At 48.6% G+C, this 18,580-nt stretch overlaps 1 protein-coding gene across 1 annotated transcript in view; it reads left to right on the plus strand.

Annotated features, from left to right (window-relative positions):
* LOC140716500 (transforming growth factor beta-3 proprotein-like) overlaps positions 1–18,580 on the plus strand; it is an 81,530-nt gene that overhangs the window by 41,449 nt on the left and 21,501 nt on the right. Inside the window, exon 3 of the mRNA XM_073029292.1 lies at positions 16,806–16,920. Coding sequence (XP_072885393.1) covers positions 16,806–16,920 — 115 coding nt within the window. The remainder of the gene's footprint in view (positions 1–16,805; positions 16,921–18,580) is intronic.

Genomic DNA, 18,580 nt, shown 5'->3' on the forward strand with positions numbered 1-18,580 from the left:
CAGCAGGCCAGGCCGCATCTGTGGAAATTATATTAGACAGTCAACATTTCGGGCCGAGAACCTTCTTCAGGACTAACGGGAAACCAGAATGGGAGAGCTGGAGGAGGCAAAGATATTACCAGACGTTGGACGAAGCGATGCTGGGGGTTACCCAGGCAGAACAGCCAGCAACCTGAATTCGGCCTGGTTGCACTGGTATGGAAGGCCATGGGCTGACATAACAGTATAGGAGTGGGGGGGGGGGGGGGGTCATACTGAAAGGTACAGCCACTGGGAGACCCTGTACTTTTAGTTGTTGAACATCAACGAATTTTCCCCAGAGACGCTCTATTCGAAGATTGGGGGTGGGGGAGCAAATGACAGAAGGCTCTCCTCTTTTTGAGGGCAGGCTCAAAGTTGTCGGGAAGGGAGGAGAGAGAGATGTTTTATTTTAGAAAGAAAAGATGCACAAAAAAACTCTGCCTCAGTGCAGTCATCAGGCAGATGATCCAATCATCTGCACCCCGGAAGGGAGACGCCGCTTGTCAGTAAGTGCAGCCTTTGCAATCTGCTTTGGAGCCTTGGGGCCTGACTGAGCAGGCAGGCCTTACCACAGATTGGGATTTCTGCCATACTGTCTCCGACTGGCACAGGCTAAACTCCGCTGGTCTGAATGTTTTCCATCGTACGGAGGAACTCGTCCAGTCCAAGCTCTATATATAGCCCACACATGGAGCCTTGTATAGAATCTGCTCCCTGCAGTCCCTGGCCGGTGACGACTGCAAGCTGCAGTCGCTGCTTTCTTCGGCTGAGCATCTGCTGGGGCTGCGAGACAGTACAGAAGCCCTTGGCAAGGGGCTGGGATTAGAAGTTGAACTGAGCTGCGCGGTGCAAGGGTAGAGATTTTGCTCAGTCTGCAGCCGGCTGGCGGCAGCTGGAAAACAGCTGTATCTGTGCTTCGGAGTGATGCAGCCCAGGAGGAGGAGCTTCGGCCCATTGGAGGTATGCCGGCCTAGCTCCTACAGCACGAATACAGACCCAACGGCCTACTGAATCATCGCCGACTGTCAAACACCAAGGAAATCAAATCCCATCTACTCCCTCTCCCCCAACCCCCATCATTCCCCCTATATGCAAGGGGCAACTTGCAGTGGCTAATTAACCAATGAATCTGCCTGTAAGCTCATAGCAGCAGAATTATGGCCATTCTGCCCATCGAGTCCTGGCTGATCCATCTCATCATGGCTGATCCGTTCCCCTGGTTTCCTGCCGCACCCCAAAGGCGTGTGGGTCGGTGGCTTAATTGTTGTTTTTCCTCCCCGCACCTCGGGCTGCAACCTTGCCGTAAATTTATCATTTTGTCTGCCTTTTTCTTTTCACGAGGCCGAGTTGCTAGCTCGACGGAAAGCGTACAAGGGAGCCGGGCGGATTCGAACCCGGGACCCGCCTCGAAGTCCGGTGCTGATGCCGCTACACCGCCGGCCGGCTGGTGGGTTAATTGGGCTGGTGTGCTCAGTGTGGCAAATAGATCAGCGGGTGGGGTGGGAAGTTAATGTTTATGAGAGCAAGGATGGGTGAAATAGGACGATAGTCCTCTGCAAAAGTCTCAGGCACCCCTGGCTGAGACTTCTGCACTGTACTGTATGTATAGGTGCTGGGGTGGAGATACGTCTCTACCAAAGGAGGTGTAAGGTGCTCCTTCCCTCCGCTAGGTCCCCCTTGGGTAAGGTGTAGTGCCTGTTTAGCCCCCAGTCAGGGTCACGTGAAGGATGGTCGTATGAGCAGCCGGTGCAGATGACAAGTCCTGGTTATGCGACCATTGACGCCAGGCAGTCAATCTCTGAAGAGTATTGATAATGACTGGGGGGTCACCCATCTTGTAAAGACACTGCCCAGAAGAAGGCAATGGCAAACCACTTCTGTAGAAAAATTTGCCAAGAACAATCATGGTCATGGGAAGACCATAGTTGCCTATGTCATACGACACGGCACATAAAGATGATGTCATATGACAGAGCACAAGATGATGATGTATGTAGGGCGTTGACGGGGATGGACACAAGGACTTGGAAAAAAATGAAAGAAATGCAAATTACATTGGAACATAAAAGTAGACAAATTTAGGAAAGAACTTGTTTTTGAGATTTATTACTGAGATGTGACTGATTTGGGATCTGTGACGTTGGGCTTGAGCAATGGTGGAGTGGAGGGTGAAGGGGAGAATTTTGGTTCCTATTTCTGGCTGAAATAGAGTTATGGAGTCATAGAAAGGGGCAGCACAGAAACAGGCCCTTTGGCCCATCTAGTCCATGCCGAAACCATTAAACTACCTACTCCCAGCAACCTGCACTGGGACCACAGCCCTCCATACCCCTCCCATCGACATACCTGTCCAAACTTCTCTTAAATGTTCAAATCATGCTCGCATGCACCACTTCTGCTGGCGGCTCGTTCCACACACTCACCACCCTCTGAGTGAAGACATTTCAGCTCATGTTCCTCTTTCTGCCTTATTCACATCTTTCCCGTAGGTCGGGGACCAAACCTGCGTGCGATGCTCCAAATTGGGCCTCACCAATGTCTTGCACAACGTCAACGTAACATCCCATCTATACTCAGTGCCTTTATTTATGAAGGCCAATGTGCCAAAGCTTACTTCATAACTATAATTTCAATGAATTGTGGACTTGTATCCACAGACCCCTTTGTTCTACCACACTCCTCAGTGCCCGACCGTTCACCGTGTACGACCTGCCATCGATCACACACAACAAGTGGAGACTAACTGCGTTCCGCCTGGCACAGCGATCGTCAGGAGCTGTTGCTGCAGTTTCATTCATCTATTAGCAGTTCAGAGGTTCATTGTCTGGGGACTGGGTGACTCTTCTCTGATTATGTGGAGCTTGTTGTCTGGGTGAACCCCCTCCCCCCAATCCAACCACCAACCCGTAGGGTTCAATGGGCAGCCTGCTCACTTGTTACATGGGGGCTGCGGTCCGCCAGTGATCCCTTTGCAAGCTTTCCGAGGAGCGATCAAAGTCTGATTTCCACCTCTGTAAGTAGGCCACATGCCTATTACCCCCTGCAGTGACCAAACTCGGGTAGCGAATGGGGCAAAAATGATATCATGTTGGGACTCAGACAAGCAGTAGGTCCGTGGCCTCCTCTACTGCCGTGATGACACCACACTCGGGTTCGAGGAGCAACACCTTGTATTCCATCTGAGTCACCTCCAACCTGACGGCATGAATGTCGATTTCTCAAACCTCTGGTGATTTCTTCCCCTCCCTCCTTTTTTTCCTTTTCCCATTTGGTTCCCCTCTTCTTCTCGCCTGCCTATCACCTCCCTCTGGTGTCCCTCCTCCTTCCCTCTGTGGTCCTCTGTCTTCTCTGATCAGATTCCTCCCTCGTCAAAAGCTCTTTGTTAGGTGGGGGTGGGTGCCGATGCCTTTTCGCTGGTGGGGGAGGTGGGCTTGTGTATGGGAGGGGGCTTTGGGGGTTGGGGTTCTAACGTTTAACTGTCATTCCTTCTTTGGGACACTCCTCTGTTTTCGTGGATGTTTGCGAAGAAAAAGAATTTCAGGATGTATCCATTTCTCTGACATTAAATATACCCATTGAAAACTTTCTCATCCTGTCACCTTCTCACCTCATCCCTCCCTCACCCAGCCACCTGCCCTCCCCCTCACCTGGCTTCACCTATCCCCTCCTAGCTTGGACTCTTTCCCCCTAAGCCCTATCCTCTCCTTCCGGCATCTTCGCCCTGCCTTACCAGTCCCGAAGAAGGGTTTCGGTCCAAAACATTGGCTCTTCGTTCCTCTCCAGTGATGCTGCCTGGCCTGCTGAGTTTTGTGTGTGTGTGTGACACAAGTAGTCTATCTTTCAGCAAACAGAGTCGCGTTATTCAGTGGGCCTGAGCGTACAGCCGCCAGAGTCCGTTCGCCCAAGTTGAATCCCCATGGCTATTTTTAGTGATGACACGTTACAGTTGTCCAAAATAATGGTTAGACCACACTTTGGGTATTGCATAGGCTTCTGATCACCACACAAGAGGAAGGATGTGGTGGGAGCAGGAAAGGGATTCGCGGAGATGCTTGTCTGTTTGTTTATTTATTTAGACAGGCCCTTCCAGCCCTTCCAGCCTCACCGCACAGCATCCCTCAAATTACCCTAGCCCAGTCACGGGACAATTTACAATGACCACTTAAACAACCAGTAGGTCTTTGGACCATGGGAGGAAACCCACACGGTCACGGGGAGAACGGGCAAACTCCTCGCAGATGAACTGGACTCTGACCTCTGGAGCAGTAATAAGATCATGCTAACCGTGGTGCCTGGAGCGGGATGGGGGAGGGGGAAGGGTGTGATTATAGGGAGAGACTGGATAGGCCGGATTACTATGAATATAACATTGGAGGCCGAATTTTGAATGGCAAGGGTAATCTTCTTTCCCAAGGCAGAGGGCACAGGCTTAAGGCGAGAGGAGTGAATTTTAACAAAGATCTGAGAGATAAGTTTCTGACACAGTCTGGTGAATATCTGGAACGTGCTGCGATAGGAGGTGGTGGAGGCAGATACACTTACAACATTTTAAAGGTGTTTCACCAGCTGCTGAGATAGGCATAGACAAAAGCGAGCCTAATGTGGGCAAATGACTCTGATAGGTATCACGTTTGGTGAGAATGAGGCGAGATAAAAAGGGCTAAGTTTTCTGCTGTACAGATCTTTGATTCAGTAAATTGATCGTGGCATCAACACTGGCGTTTGACTTTGGAACAATTGTGACATGGGATTGAGGGCTTGTTTGTTTGTTGCCATGTTGTATGACATCATCATTATGCGCTGTCTTGTGTGACATAGGCAACTATGGTCTTTCCATGACCATGATTGTTCATTAGCAAACTTTTCTACAGAAGTGGTTCACCATTGCCTCCTTTATCAATAAAGGACCCCGGCCATTATCAATACTCTTCAGAGATTGTCTGCCTGGTGTCAGTGGTCGCATAACCAGGATTTGTGATCTGCACCGGCTGCTCGTACGACCATCCACCATCTGCCCCCATGGCTTCACGTGACCCTGATGTTGAGCAGGTTCTACACCTTGCCCAAGGGTGACCTGTAGACTAACGGAGGGAAGCAGCACCTTACACCTCCTTTAGTGGAGACGCATCTCCACTCCGCCACCAGTGAGGGTAGTCAGTTTGAAAATCATATACTTCGTATAAACCAGAGAAGAAAAGTTGGGATGGGAGGATGTGTTACAACACTATATTTTTTTTAAAAAACACTGCTGGCAACCAGTAACCTCCAGAATGAGGGTGAACCTGCCCGGTTTCCAGCAGCCAAAACAAAAATAGGAGACCGTTCAGCCTATTGAATCTGTTCTGTTCGATCACACCTGCCCTGTCTCTTGACTCAGTCTAACAACCTTGTTTCTGTAGTAACCCTGAATACCTTTGCCAAGGGTAGAGTGTTAGGGTTATATTCTGGGGTGATAGAACGCAGCAAATATTAATGTCAACAGCAGCCATTCTCTAGATTTCAATGTGGATTGCAGATGGAATTTACACCACAGTGGGCTTCCTGGTGCTGCAGGTTGGGCTCAATCACAAACAAGGAAACCCTCCACCTCGACCTCAGGTGTCTGTCTGTGCATGAACGCAACCTAGGGACTAACATTCATTCTGGGTGTCTGGAGTCTGGGTGCAAAGAAGAAGTGTGAAAACTGTATGTAATTTAAAGGACGCATTGTAGATATGGTACATTGCAACTATAGGAGGTGTTTGAAAACTATATGTAATTTAAAGGAAGCACTGTATATACTGTACTTTGCAACTATAGGTGTTTGAAAACTATATGTAATTTAAAGGAAGCATTATATATACTGTACATTGCAACTATAGGAGGTCATTCAAAGCAAGCATTGTAGATATATTGTAACTATAGAATTATCCTGCTTTGAGCTTTAGGATATAAAAATGGCATTTATTTACTCACTGAGATACAGTGTTGAACTGCCCTTCCTGGTCTTCGAGCCGTGCAGTCCAGCACTCCCCTGATTCAATCCTAGCCCAATCACGGGACAATTTACAATGACCAATTAACCTACCAACTGTGGGAGGAAACCAGAGCACCCAGAGGAAACCCACGTGGTCACGGGGAGAACATACAAACTCCTTACAGGCAGTGGTGGGAATTGAACCCAGGTCGCTGGTACCGTAGGGCGTTGTGCCAACCACTACACTACAGTGCCGTGTAATATTGGGCAGGCCTCGTCTTCCAACAATGTCTCCAATTATGACGCCTGCTACCCGTCTTTACCAAACACTTCTAGCTCCATTGGCTTCAGAGATTTTAATCACAATTACAACACGGAGGGACAGCAAAGATTTCTGCCAGTCCACACAAAATCCCAGAACACAATCTGCAAAACAGGTGTTGCACTGAAAGTTTATCTAAAGCTGCTGACAGCAAACTTATTTAGAAGTATGAGCTAGCAAAACCACTGCAAAAATATGGACAGTGGCAAGAGAGTTTGTCCCCGTTGCCATAATTGTGGATAACTGATGCTCCCTAACGAGCTCCAAATGTCGGAGTATAATGTGACCAGAATGTGTTTCATATTTCTGTAGTAACCGCAGGAGACACTGGAATAAATTACAATTACTACAGGACTGGGCAAAAGTCTTAGGTACTTATATAGACAGGGTGCCTAAGACTTTTGTACTGTACTGTAGTAATTTTATGTATTGCACTGTATAGGCACCCTAGCCTGTATATAACACTCTTGCTATATATAGGTGCCTAAAGCTTCTGCACCATACTGTAGGTGAAGTTAATCAAGACTTGTGAAATGGATTCTGTTGACTTTATGCCACGGTGGTCTCAGTAGGTTTCACTGACTGGGGAAACGGATCTTTGTTGTTGCTGAATCCCCAGCCAGCCTCCCTGAATCAGGGGTCGCGATCGCGGGCCCAACATGGCACCCGCAAAAATTTTGCTGGCACGCGGAATGCCTGGCTTCTTTAAAACCCGCCTACAATGGGAGGATACGCCACGATTATCTTCACGTCCGAGTGAAGCAGTCCATAATGGTTGGGTCGAGTTGTTCTCCGATCTTGCCAATTCACTTGAAAACATTTCATCACTGTGCAAGGAGGCATCGGCAGTGCGCTGTTAATTTGTGGTGTGTCCTCCGAATGCTTGGCCTTTATATACTTATCAATCAGAATCAGGTTTATTATCGCCGGCATGTGACGTGAAATCTGTTAACTTAGCAGCAGCAATACATAGTCTAGAAGAGAAGAAAAGATAAATAATATAAAAATAGTAATAATAAATAAACCAGTAGATCAATTACAGTATATGTATATTGAATAGATTTTTAAAAAGTACAAAAAAACAGTAATACTGTAGAGTTTTTTTTTTAAAAGTGAGGTAATGTCCAAGAATTCATTGTCCATTTAGGAATGGTAGAGGGGAAGAAGCTGTTCCTGAATCGCTGAATGTGTGTCTTCAGGTTTCTGTACCTCCTACCTGACAGTTACAGTGAGAAAAGGGCATATCCTGGGTGCTGGAGGTCCTTAATAATGGACGCTGCCTTTCTGAGACACCGCTCCCTAAAGATGTCCTGGGTATTTTGTAGGCTAGTACCCAAGATGGAGCTGACTAGATTTACAACCCTCTGCAGCTTCTTTCGGTCCTGTGCAGCAGCCCCCCCCCCCCCCCCCCCCCCCCCACCATACCAGACAGTGATGCAGCCTGTCAGAATGCTCTCCATGGTACATCTATAGAAGTTTTTGAGTGTATTTGTTGACAAGCCAAATCTCTTCAAACTCTTAATGAAGTAGGATCATCAGCTGATTGGTTGTTAGCAAGTGATTTTTGTTTTCAACTTGAGAACAGTGAGATGTTTTCACACGAAACGTCTCACACCAGCTTGGTGCCGGCTGGATGGTGGCGAGATGAGATGTTATATTTTTTTAATTTAATCATTTATGGGATGTGGGCGTCAGCAGCTAAGCCAGCATTTATTGCCCATTCCTAGTTGCCCTTGAGAAGGTGGTAACGAGCTGCCTTCTTGAACCGCTGCAGCCCCTGAGAGTGTAGGTTACACCACAGTGCTACTAGGGAGGAAATTCCATGATTTTGACCCAGTGACAATGAAGGAACGGCAATATGTTTCCAAGTCAGGATGGGGAGTGACTTGGAGGGGGATTTCCAAGGGGTGGTGTTCCCAGGTATCTGCTGTTCTTGTCCTTCTAGATGGTACTGGTCGTGGGTCTGGAAGGTGCTGCCTTAGGAACTTTGGTGTGTTATTGCAGTGCATCTTGTAGATAGTACACAATGCTGCAACTGTTGGTCGATGGTGGGGGGATTGGATGCTTGAGGAAGGGGGACCAATCAAGGGGGCTGCCTTGTACTGGATGGTGTCGAGCTTCTTGGGGGTTGATGGAGCTGCCCTCATCCAGGCGTAGTGGCGAGTATTCCATTACACTCCTGACCTGAGCCTTGTAGATGGTGGACAGGCTTTGGGGAGTCAGGGGGTGAGTTACACACTACAGGGCCTTTGACCTGTTCTGGTAGCCACGGTGTTTATATGGCAGTGTTTTAACTATTGAAGTTGTGTACGACATTTGTGAGGCCTAATTTGGAGCACTGAGTGCAGTTTTGGTCACCTACCTACAGGAAAGATGTAATAAGGTTGAAAGAGTACAGAGAAAATTTACAAGGATTTTGCTGAGTCCTGGAGGACTTGAATTATAAGGAAGATTGAATAGGTTAGGATTGTATTCCTTAGAAGGTAGAAGATTGAGGGGATGTGTGATGGAGGTAATTATTAGGGGTATAGATAGGATAAATGCAAGCAGGCTTTTCCACTGAGGTTGGCTGGGGACTACAACCAGAGGTCATGGGGCTAAGGGTAAAAGGTGAGAAATTTAAAGGGAGCATGAGAGGAAACTTCTTCACTCAGAGGGTCATGAGAGTGTGGAATGAGCTGCCAGCTCGTTTGAGAAGTTTGGGTCGGTACAGGGATGGAGGGCTATGGTCCTTGTGCAGGTCGATGGGAGTGGACAGTTTAAATGGTTTTTGGGCATGGACTAGATGGGCTGAAGGGCCTGTTTCTGTGCTGTATTTCTCTATGACTTTAACACAGGACGTTGGATGATGTGTTTTGAAATCCTTGTAGACCTAGAGTCCACATCAGCATTTCAAAGGTCAAAGTAAATTTAATATCAAAGAGTTTATATGTCACCATATACAACCCTGAGATTTGTCTTCTTGCAGGTATTGACAGGAAAATAAAGAAAAACAGCAGAATATATAAAAAATCTCTAAGTAACAAAGACTGGATAGTGAACAGTTACAATAACAATACTAGTTAGAAATTGCTTTATTTTTCAATGTATCTCCTTTTAAAAGATTTAATATTAACAAATTTTGAACAAGCTGTTAGAATGCTTCATTTATTTCTATCTGTCTGTTATATGTTTATTAACAGTAAAATAGTGGGGACCACAGTAGCGTAGCGGTTAGCGCGATGATATTACCACTCGGGCGTTCTGGAGCTCCGAGCTCAGTTTTGGTGCTACTCCATAAGTTCTCCCCGTGGAATGTGTGGTTTCTCTGGGTGCTCCGGTTTTCCTCCCAAGGTCTAAAGACGCACCGGTTAGTAGATTAATAGGTCATTGTGAATTGTCCTGTGATTGGACTAGGGTTAAATCAGGGGACTGCTGAAAGGCGCAGAAGGGCCTATTCCACAGTGCATCTCTAAATAAATTCTTCTTTTGCTCTTCTTTTGTACTAATTAATTTCTTTTTGCAAAAGACTGTGGTGGGTTAATGTGGTGAGGGTGGGTTAATTGGTCATTGTAAATTGCCCTGGTTTTGGTTAATCAGGGTTGTCAGGTTTTGGTTAATCAGGTTTGTCAGGGGTTGCTATGGCGACGTGGCTTGAAGGGGCTGAAAGGGCCTATTCTGCACTTTATCTCCAATAATTTTTTAGCACTAATTTTAATTCTGTTTTTGCTCTACTTACTTAATTCCTCCCACAGTCCAAAGATGTACCGGGCGGGTTAATTGGTCATTGTAAATTGCCCTGTGACGAGGTTTTGGTTAATCAGGTTGCTACGGCAACGTGGCTTGAAGAGCCCATTCTGCACTGTATCGCTAAATAAATAAATAAAACCATCAATATATGTAAATAAGTAAAAAGACTCATCCTTTTTCCTCAAACTCCATAATTATTGCTGCTAATTAATTTAATCAATGTTAACCTCTGTTGTGGTAGTTAATGAATTAAACCTATGTCACTCAGTGAGCCACTGGCACATGGGAGGAGTTCACATAGTGTACGAGCAGGGTTATCAATAATCTTTAGTTGGAAGGTCTGCACGCTGGCGCGTTGGTGTGCTCTGCACTCTCCCCTCAATATCGAACACAACTGTCCCCGCTCAAAATTACCATGGCCTGCAAGAGAATTGTTTTGGAAGATTATTTTCAATTTGGGCGCTCTCTCAACAAGGTTTGCCATCTAGAAGAATGGTATGTCAGATACTAAAGACTCTCTTCTTTCAAAAGTGGCCCTGGGACCTCGTGAGGGACCCATGGAGTTTCACGGTAACTCCTCGTGCAGACAAGGGAATTTCAAACCCTTCAGAAACCGTACTGCCCAAGTGTTGTTTTCTGAAGCCCGCGGAGTCTTGTGGCCGGGGTTGCAGAATAACTCAGCAGAGAAGAGCAATAAGCGGGTGTGGAAGAGGGCTTGGTGGGCATCCCATGAGTCGTCACAAGTGGTTCAGCTTTCAGTTGGCTCCAGGGTGGTTGTGAGCTCCAAGGTACCCAAGCTGGCCCTTGGGCAGAGCTGAGAAACAGTTATACCATTGGAGGAGCCATCTTGTAGTTTCTCCTTCCTTCCGTTGAGAGCTAGTCCAGCCTGTGTTCAAATCGATCAGCAAACACCATCAACTGAGATCATAATGATCACACATTAATGGGACCTTGCAGTTCACGTTTCCCCAATTGTTTCCTGAATTCCTGTAGCATCCACATGCACTTACTTGGTTGAAGAGCATTCAATTGTCCTTACTTACTGGCATTTAGGACAGCAATGAAGGTCCTCCATCTCTGGTGGTGTTCAGCTCTTCATCATGTCAGTAGCTTCCTCTCAGTTTTCACTCCTGTCAGTCACACAAGTCCCGGGTGGAGACTCAAGAATACCGTCACACTCAGATGTAGAAGGATTCTCCATTGCTGTTTCCGTAACAACTTTGGGTTGTCAGCCCTGAGCTGAACCTCCCGAACCTGGAGGACCGGTGGACCCACTCTTAGTCTGACCTCTACCCTTTGACCTATTTGGCATGGGTGACCCTAACCAAGAGTCAAAACAGAAAGCCCTGGCTCCAGCCAACGTAGCTCTCCGGGTCATTGAGGCATGCAAGCCTCCAAACCCCTACGACAAGGCTTGTGGTCCTCTTGGAAGTTAATTTTCCTTGGGGGTGGTCATTAACTCTTTTGTTTATTTACCAGGGGCTGGTGGGTTTCTCAGCTGGATCTACAGGGTGCGGTAGCTAATAAGACTAGCACATTTTTCAAGCCTTGGGAAAAGGTGCTTTTTCTAAATAACTGAGGTAAATAAAGGGGTTGAGGTGCCAAATGGAGACACAAGAGACTACAGATTCAACATTCAAGATTGTTTAATGTCATTTCTTGTACACGGGTGTAAAGGAGAATGAAATAATTGTTACTCCGGATCCGATGCAGCACAAAAATACATAAAAAACACAGTAATAATAATAAAACACAATAAATATAAATACATAAATAGCTTCTATACAGAGATTGATTGTCTCTCCGTAAAGGGACACTAGGCTGGACATCGCTAACTGACAGGAAATGATAAAAGTTATGGTGGAGTCAGTGGGTGGAGGGTGTTGATCAGCCTTACTGCTTGGGGAAAGTACTATAGCTATTTTTGAGTCTGGGAGTCCTGGCGTAGGGAGGAGGTTGGTGGGAAATTTTGCCCCATCGACCCCAAGATCAGTAAATTTTGCAAAGTGAAAAATTGGGCTAATTTTGGCATTTTTATACACACGGCACCCTCTCCCAAACCACTATTTGATTCTTTCATCCGCTGTGCATCCAAGACTCAAACCAGGTTCCGCTATCCATTGCCCATTTCCCGTAGTGGATTCTCGTTGGCGTTCTGACGTGTCGATCCACAGCCTCCTTTTGTGCCACGATAAAGCCCCCATCAGGGTGGAGGAGCAACACCTTATATCCATCTGGCTGCCCGCCAACCTGATGGCTATGAACATCGATTCCTTCTTCCAGTGAACATATTCTGCCACTCACTACCCCCCCCCCCCACCCTTCCTCTATTCCCCAATCTGACCTTTCACTTATTCTCATGTGCCTATCACCTCCCCCTGGGTCCCCTCCTCCTTCCCTTTCCTCCCATGGTCCACTCTCCTCTCCTATCAGATTCCTTTCCTCTCCAGCCCTTTACCTTCCACACCCGCCTGGCTTCACCCATCACCTTCCAGCCAGCCTCCTTTCTCCTCCTCCCACTTGTTTTTATTCATTCTGGCATCTTCTCCCATCCTCTCAGACCCGATGAAGGGGCTCGGCTCGAAATGTTGACTCGTGTGTGGTGTGTGGTGTTGTGTGTGTGTGTGTGTGTGTGTGTGTGTGTGTGGTGTGTGTGTGTGTGTGTGTGTGTGTGTGGTGTGTGTGTGTGTGTGTGTGTGTGTGTGTGTGGTGTGTGTGTGTGTGTGTGTGTGTGTGTTTTGCTCTGGATTTCCAGCATCTGCAGAACCTCTTGTGTTCATGGTTAATTGTTTATTTTTTTTTCAAGCCTTCATCTTTCTGTTCAGAGTCCTGTCTCACCTCCCTCTGAGATCTCTGTACTCCTCCAGTTTTATCCTGTCATTCACCCCCAGGTTTAATTAAATTTAGGTTGCCTAGAGGTTAGTGCAACCACTTTACCAGCGCCAGCGATCACTGATCGGGGTTCGTTTCCCGCCACGGTCTATAAGGAGTTTGCGTGTCCTCTCCGCGTCCGCGTGGGTTTCCTCCGGGTGCTCTGGTTCCTCCCACATTCCAAAGATATATGCTAGACGTCGGGAGCACGACGAGACTTGTGGGCTGCCCCAGCACAATCCTTGGACTCTGTTGGTCGTGAGCCAAAATGACACGTTTCACTGCATTCTCTGATGCACAATAAAGAGGATTTTATTTTTTGCCCAATTAACTCCCGATGGAAGGACTCGTCAGGTTGGGCAAGAGCTAACGCCTTGAGCTGGGAAAGGGAGAACAGCAAAAGTTGCTAAGTATGCGGCAGGAGGGATAGAGAGAGCATCTGTGATGGCGTGTGACCAGAGCGGTCCTCCCGGTAAGCAGTTCATCTCCCCCGTTAATGGGACACCAGAAGCTGATTAATAGAGTAGAAAGTTTTATTTACTGGTAGCTGTGCTTACCTCCAAAAAGACCTGGAGTTCCCTCCGAAACCATCAGCCCCAATGTTGACTTTTCTCCCTATCCCTTGTATTGCTAACACGAGAGGACGCAGGTTTAAGGTGCTGGGGAGCAGGTACAGAGGAGATGTCAGGGCTAAGTTTTTTACTCAGAGAGTGGTGAGTGCGTGGAATGGGCTGCCGGCGACGGTGGTGGAGGCCGATACGGTAGGGTCTTTTAAGAGACTCCTGGACAGGTATATGGAGCTTAGAAAAATAGAGGGCTGTGGGTCAGTTTCTATAGTAAGGGCATGTCCGGCACAGCTTTGTGGGCCAAAGGGCCTGTATTGTGCTGTAAGCTTTCTATGTTTCTTTCCCCGTATTTTGCCCACAGCTCTGCCAGGGATCAGCCCCGATGCTGACCTCTGACCCTTCCCCCATGACCACACCCTGGCACAGAAGGCCATGAATAAGTATAGGTAAATTTCGACTGAACTCTGAAATCCCAACAAGAAACTAGATCTTGGGGTAGTATATGGTGACATATATCACTGGGGACCCGAGTCACCCCGACCACAAACTGTTCCAGCTGCTACCATCCGGGAAACAGCACCACAGCATAAAAGCCAGGACCAGCAGGCTCCAGGACAGCTTCTTCCACCAGGCCATCAGACTGATTAATTCATGCTGATACAATTGTATTTCTATGTTATATTTTGACTGTCCTGTTGTACAGACTATTTATTATAAATTATTAAAAATTGCACATTTAGACGGAGATGAGGAAAGATTTTTACTCCTCATGTATATGAAGTATGTAAGAAATAAACAATGTACTTTAATGTTAAATTTAATTTGACAAGTAAACTCTTCTCGAGCTTCCAGCCAGGTACAGGTATCGATTTTAACCGACGTTTTGATGATCCATCAGGCATCACCCGTGATGAAGATGGCGGAGTTTGTCATCGAAACGTCGGTTAAAATCGATACCTGTACCCGGCAGGAAGCCCGAGGAGAGTTTATCTGTCGTATACGCCGGGAAAGCGCTAGATCCTCTTTCAAATTTCAAATTGTAAACCCGTGCTCCCAGTCCTTGATAGCGCAGCTTCCCTCGAGTGGGCCTATCCGAATCTTTTGCCCTGCTGATGTCACTTCCGGTGTCACGGGATTTCCTCCCTGACGTCCCAAAGATGTGCCCGTTGTTAGGTAGGTTGGCCTAGGCTAGATGGGGTGGTGCAATCCGGGGACGATTGATCAGAATGTGAGATTGAAAAATTAATCGGGAATGAGCTAGTACAGACTCAGTGGGCTGAAGGGCTTTATTAGTTATTTATTTATTATTATTTACCTTTAATGTACTGCGAATCTTTGTCATATGTACATCAAAACATACAGAGACAGGCGTCATTGGCGTCAAATCAACCCAATGAAGATTGCGTCGGGGGAAGGTGTGGGGGAGCCCGCCAGTATCGCTACACTTCTAACGCCAGCACAGCATGTCCACAACTCCGTAACCCTAACCTGCATGTCTTTGGAGCATGGGAGGAAACTGGCATATGCGATCGTGGGGAAAACGTTCAAACTTCAACCCCCCCCCACCCCACCGATCGCTGGCGCTGTCAGGCTAACCGTTACGCTAATATTCTAGGTGAGTCTGGAATTCCCCATAATGCGCGACTGTACTGCTGACATCCCAGTCAGGACTCAGTCACAGGCAGAGTAAGTTTTTCCCACAACTATCCCAAGGAGTAATATTTACAAAAACATCCTGAGAAGCAGTGAAACATGGAGAAAATGGGAACAGGAGTAGGCCGTCCCACCCTTCGATCCTCCCCCGTCATCCAGTATGGTCGAAGTTCAAAGTAAACTTATTATCAGAGTCCACACAACCCTGAGATTCATTTTCCTGTGGGCATATTCAGCAAATCTATAGGATAGTGTGTGTAGGCCTCCGTTAGTCTCGATAGACCATGGATTTGTGCCTTGGAAAGGTTTTTTTTATGGAAGACCGGCAGTTGCCCTCTCCATGCTACCGATGTTGTCCAGGGGAAGGGCAAGGGCCGATACAGCTTTGCACCGGTGTTGTCGCAGAGCAATGTGTGGTTAAGAGCCTTGCTCAAGGACACAACAATGAGGCTCAAACCAGTGACCTTCAGATCACTAGATCAACGCCTATAGAATAGTATCTATAACAGGATCAATGAAAGATCAACCAGACTGCAGAAGACAACAGACTGTGCAAATACAGATAGAAATAAATAGCAATAAATAACGAGAGCATGAGATAATGAGATAAAGAGTCCTTTAAGTGAGATAAGTGATGGTGGGAATATTTCAATGATGTTATTTTGTTTTGTTCAAGAGCCTGTTCATAACTGTTCTCGAACCTGGTGGTGTGAGTCCTGAGGCTCTCGAACGTTTTCACTTGCCGGCGGCAGCAAGGGAAATGCACGGCCTGGGTGCTGAGTGGACGCTGCTTTCCCACGACAGCGTTTCATGTCGATGCGCTCACTGTTGGACTGGGCCGAACCCCGTAGGATTTTCTGTTCAAAGGGATTGGACCGGGTCTGTGGAGTTGTGAGATGGCATCCCCATTTGTGTCATTGACTAACCTGGCCTTGTCTGACTGGGGCACTTGAGCTGACGTATCAGGATTAATATCCCCGATGCACGTCGTGAAATGTGTTAACTTTACGGCGGCAGTACAGTGTAGTGCATGAAAAATAAGTGCAGAGAAAAAGACCGAATTACGGCGAGTAAGTACACATCTATTAAATAGTTAAAATAAGTAATGCAAAAACAGAAAGTTTAAAACAAAAAGTCGTGAGGGAGTGTTCGTGGGTTCAGCAATCGGATGGCAGAGGGCAAGAGGCTGTCCCTGAATCGTTGAGTGTGTGTGTGCCTTCAGGCTCCTGTACCCCCTCCCTGATGGCAGAGGGGAAGAGGCTGTCCCTGAATCGCTGAGTGTGTGTGTGCCTTCAGGCTCCTGTACCCCCTCCCTGATGGCAGAGGGCAAGAGGCTGTCCCTGAATCGCTGAGTGTGTGTCTTCAGGCTCCTGTACCCCCTCCCTGATGGTAACAGTGAGAAGAGGGCATGTCCTGGGTGATGGGGGCCCTTAATAATGAATGCCTGCTTCCTAAGGCATCGCTCCTTGGAGACGTCCTGGACTCCACGGAGGCTGCTACCCATGATGGAGCCGACTGATTTTAAATTTTCTGCAGCTTACTTCTATCCTGTGCCTACCGACCCCACGCCCCCAAACCAGACACTGATACAGCCAGTTAGAATGCTCTCCACTGTAAATCTATGGAAGATTTTGAGCGTTTTAGGTGACAAACCGTTTAAAACACTGGCATTGACTTTTTACCACAGGCCAAGCCGGACGGCGATGAGTACCTGGACAACCGTCTGCTGAAGGTCGCCGGAAGCGAAGAGTGGGTCTCGTTCGACGTGACGCAGACGGTGAAGAACTGGGTGAGGTTGAAAGGTAAGATGGTCGCCGGGCCCCCTGCTTTACCGCGGGTGTCTCTACCGTTTTGTTCCCGGCGGCAGCAAACCCGCCACCTCCCCGACAATCCCGGCCTCATTCCGGACCGTCCGCGGCGGAGTTAGCTGCCGTAAGAACATGGGCGAGAGAAGCCGCAGCGCGATGTAGGTTGAGACGGGTCGGTAGGTTGTGGACACGCTACGTTGGGGGGATCGGTAGGTTGTGGACACGCTACGTTGGGGGGGTCGGTAGGTTGTGGACACGCTACGTTGGGGGATCGGTAGGTTGTGGACACGCTACGTTGGGGGGATCGGTAGGTTGTGGACACGCTACGTTGGGGGGTCGGTAGGTTGTGGACACGCTACGTTGGGGGGTCGGTAGGTTGTGGACACGCTACGTTGGTGGATCGGTAGGTTGTGGACACGCTACGTTGGGGGGTCGGTAGGTTATGGACACGCTACGTTGGGGGGTCGGTAGGTTATGGACACGCTACGTTGGTGGATCGGTAGGTTGTGGACACGCTACGTTGGGGGGATCGGTAGGTTGTGGACACGCTACGTTGGGGGATCGGTAGGTTGTGGACACGCTACGTTGGGGGGGTCGGTAGGTTGTGGACACGCTACGTTGGGGGATCGGTAGGTTGTGGACAAGCTACGTTGGGGGGTCGGTAGTTTGTGGACACGCTACGTTGGGGGGGTCGGTAGGTTGTGGGCACGCTACGTTGGGGGGATCGGTAGGTTGTGGACACGCTACGTTGGGGGGGTCGGTAGGTTGTGGACACGCTACGTTGGGGGGATCAGTATGTTGTGGACACGCTACGTTGGGGGATCGGTAGGTTGTGGACACGCTACGTTGGGGGGGTCGGTAGGTTGTGGGCACGCTACGTTGGGGGGATCGGTAGGTTGTGGACACGCTACGTTGGGGGATCGGTAGGATGTGGGCACGCTACGTTGGGGGGGTCGGTAGGTTGTGGGCACGCTACGTTGGGGGGGTCGGTAGGTTGTGGACACGCTACGTTGGGGGATCGGTAGGTTATGGACACGCTACGTTGGGGGGGTCGGTAGGTTGTGGGCACGCTACGTTGGGGGGATCGGTAGGTTATGGACACGCTACGTTGGGGGGATCGGTAGGTTGTGGACACGCTACGTTGGGGGGGTCGGTAGGTTGTGGGCACGCTACGTTGGGGGGGTCGGTAGGTTGTGGACACGCTACGTTGGGGGATCGGTAGGTTATGGACACGCTACGTTGGGGGATCGGTAGGTTGTGGACACGCTACGTTGGGGGATCGGTAGGTTGTGGGCACGCTACGTTGGGGGGATCGGTAGGTTGTGGACACGCTACGTTGGGGGGATCGGTAGGTTGTGGACACGCTACGTTGGGGGGGTCGGTAGGTTGTGGACACGCTACGTTGGGGGGATCGGTAGGTTGTGGACACGCTACGTTGGGGGGTCGGTAGGTTGTGGACACGCTACGTTGGGGGGTCGGTAGGTTGTGGACACGCTACGTTGGGGGGATCGGTAGGTTGTGGACACGCTACGTTGGGGGGTCGGTAGGTTGTGGACACGCTACGTTGGGGGGTCGGTAGGTTGTGGACACGCTACGTTGGGGGGTCGGTAGGTTGTGGACACGCTACGTTGGGGGGATCGGTAGGTTGTGGACA

The sequence above is a fragment of the Hemitrygon akajei genome, chromosome 25 (assembly GCF_048418815.1).
Source record: "Hemitrygon akajei chromosome 25, sHemAka1.3, whole genome shotgun sequence".
Taxonomy (NCBI): Eukaryota; Metazoa; Chordata; class Chondrichthyes; order Myliobatiformes; family Dasyatidae; genus Hemitrygon; species Hemitrygon akajei.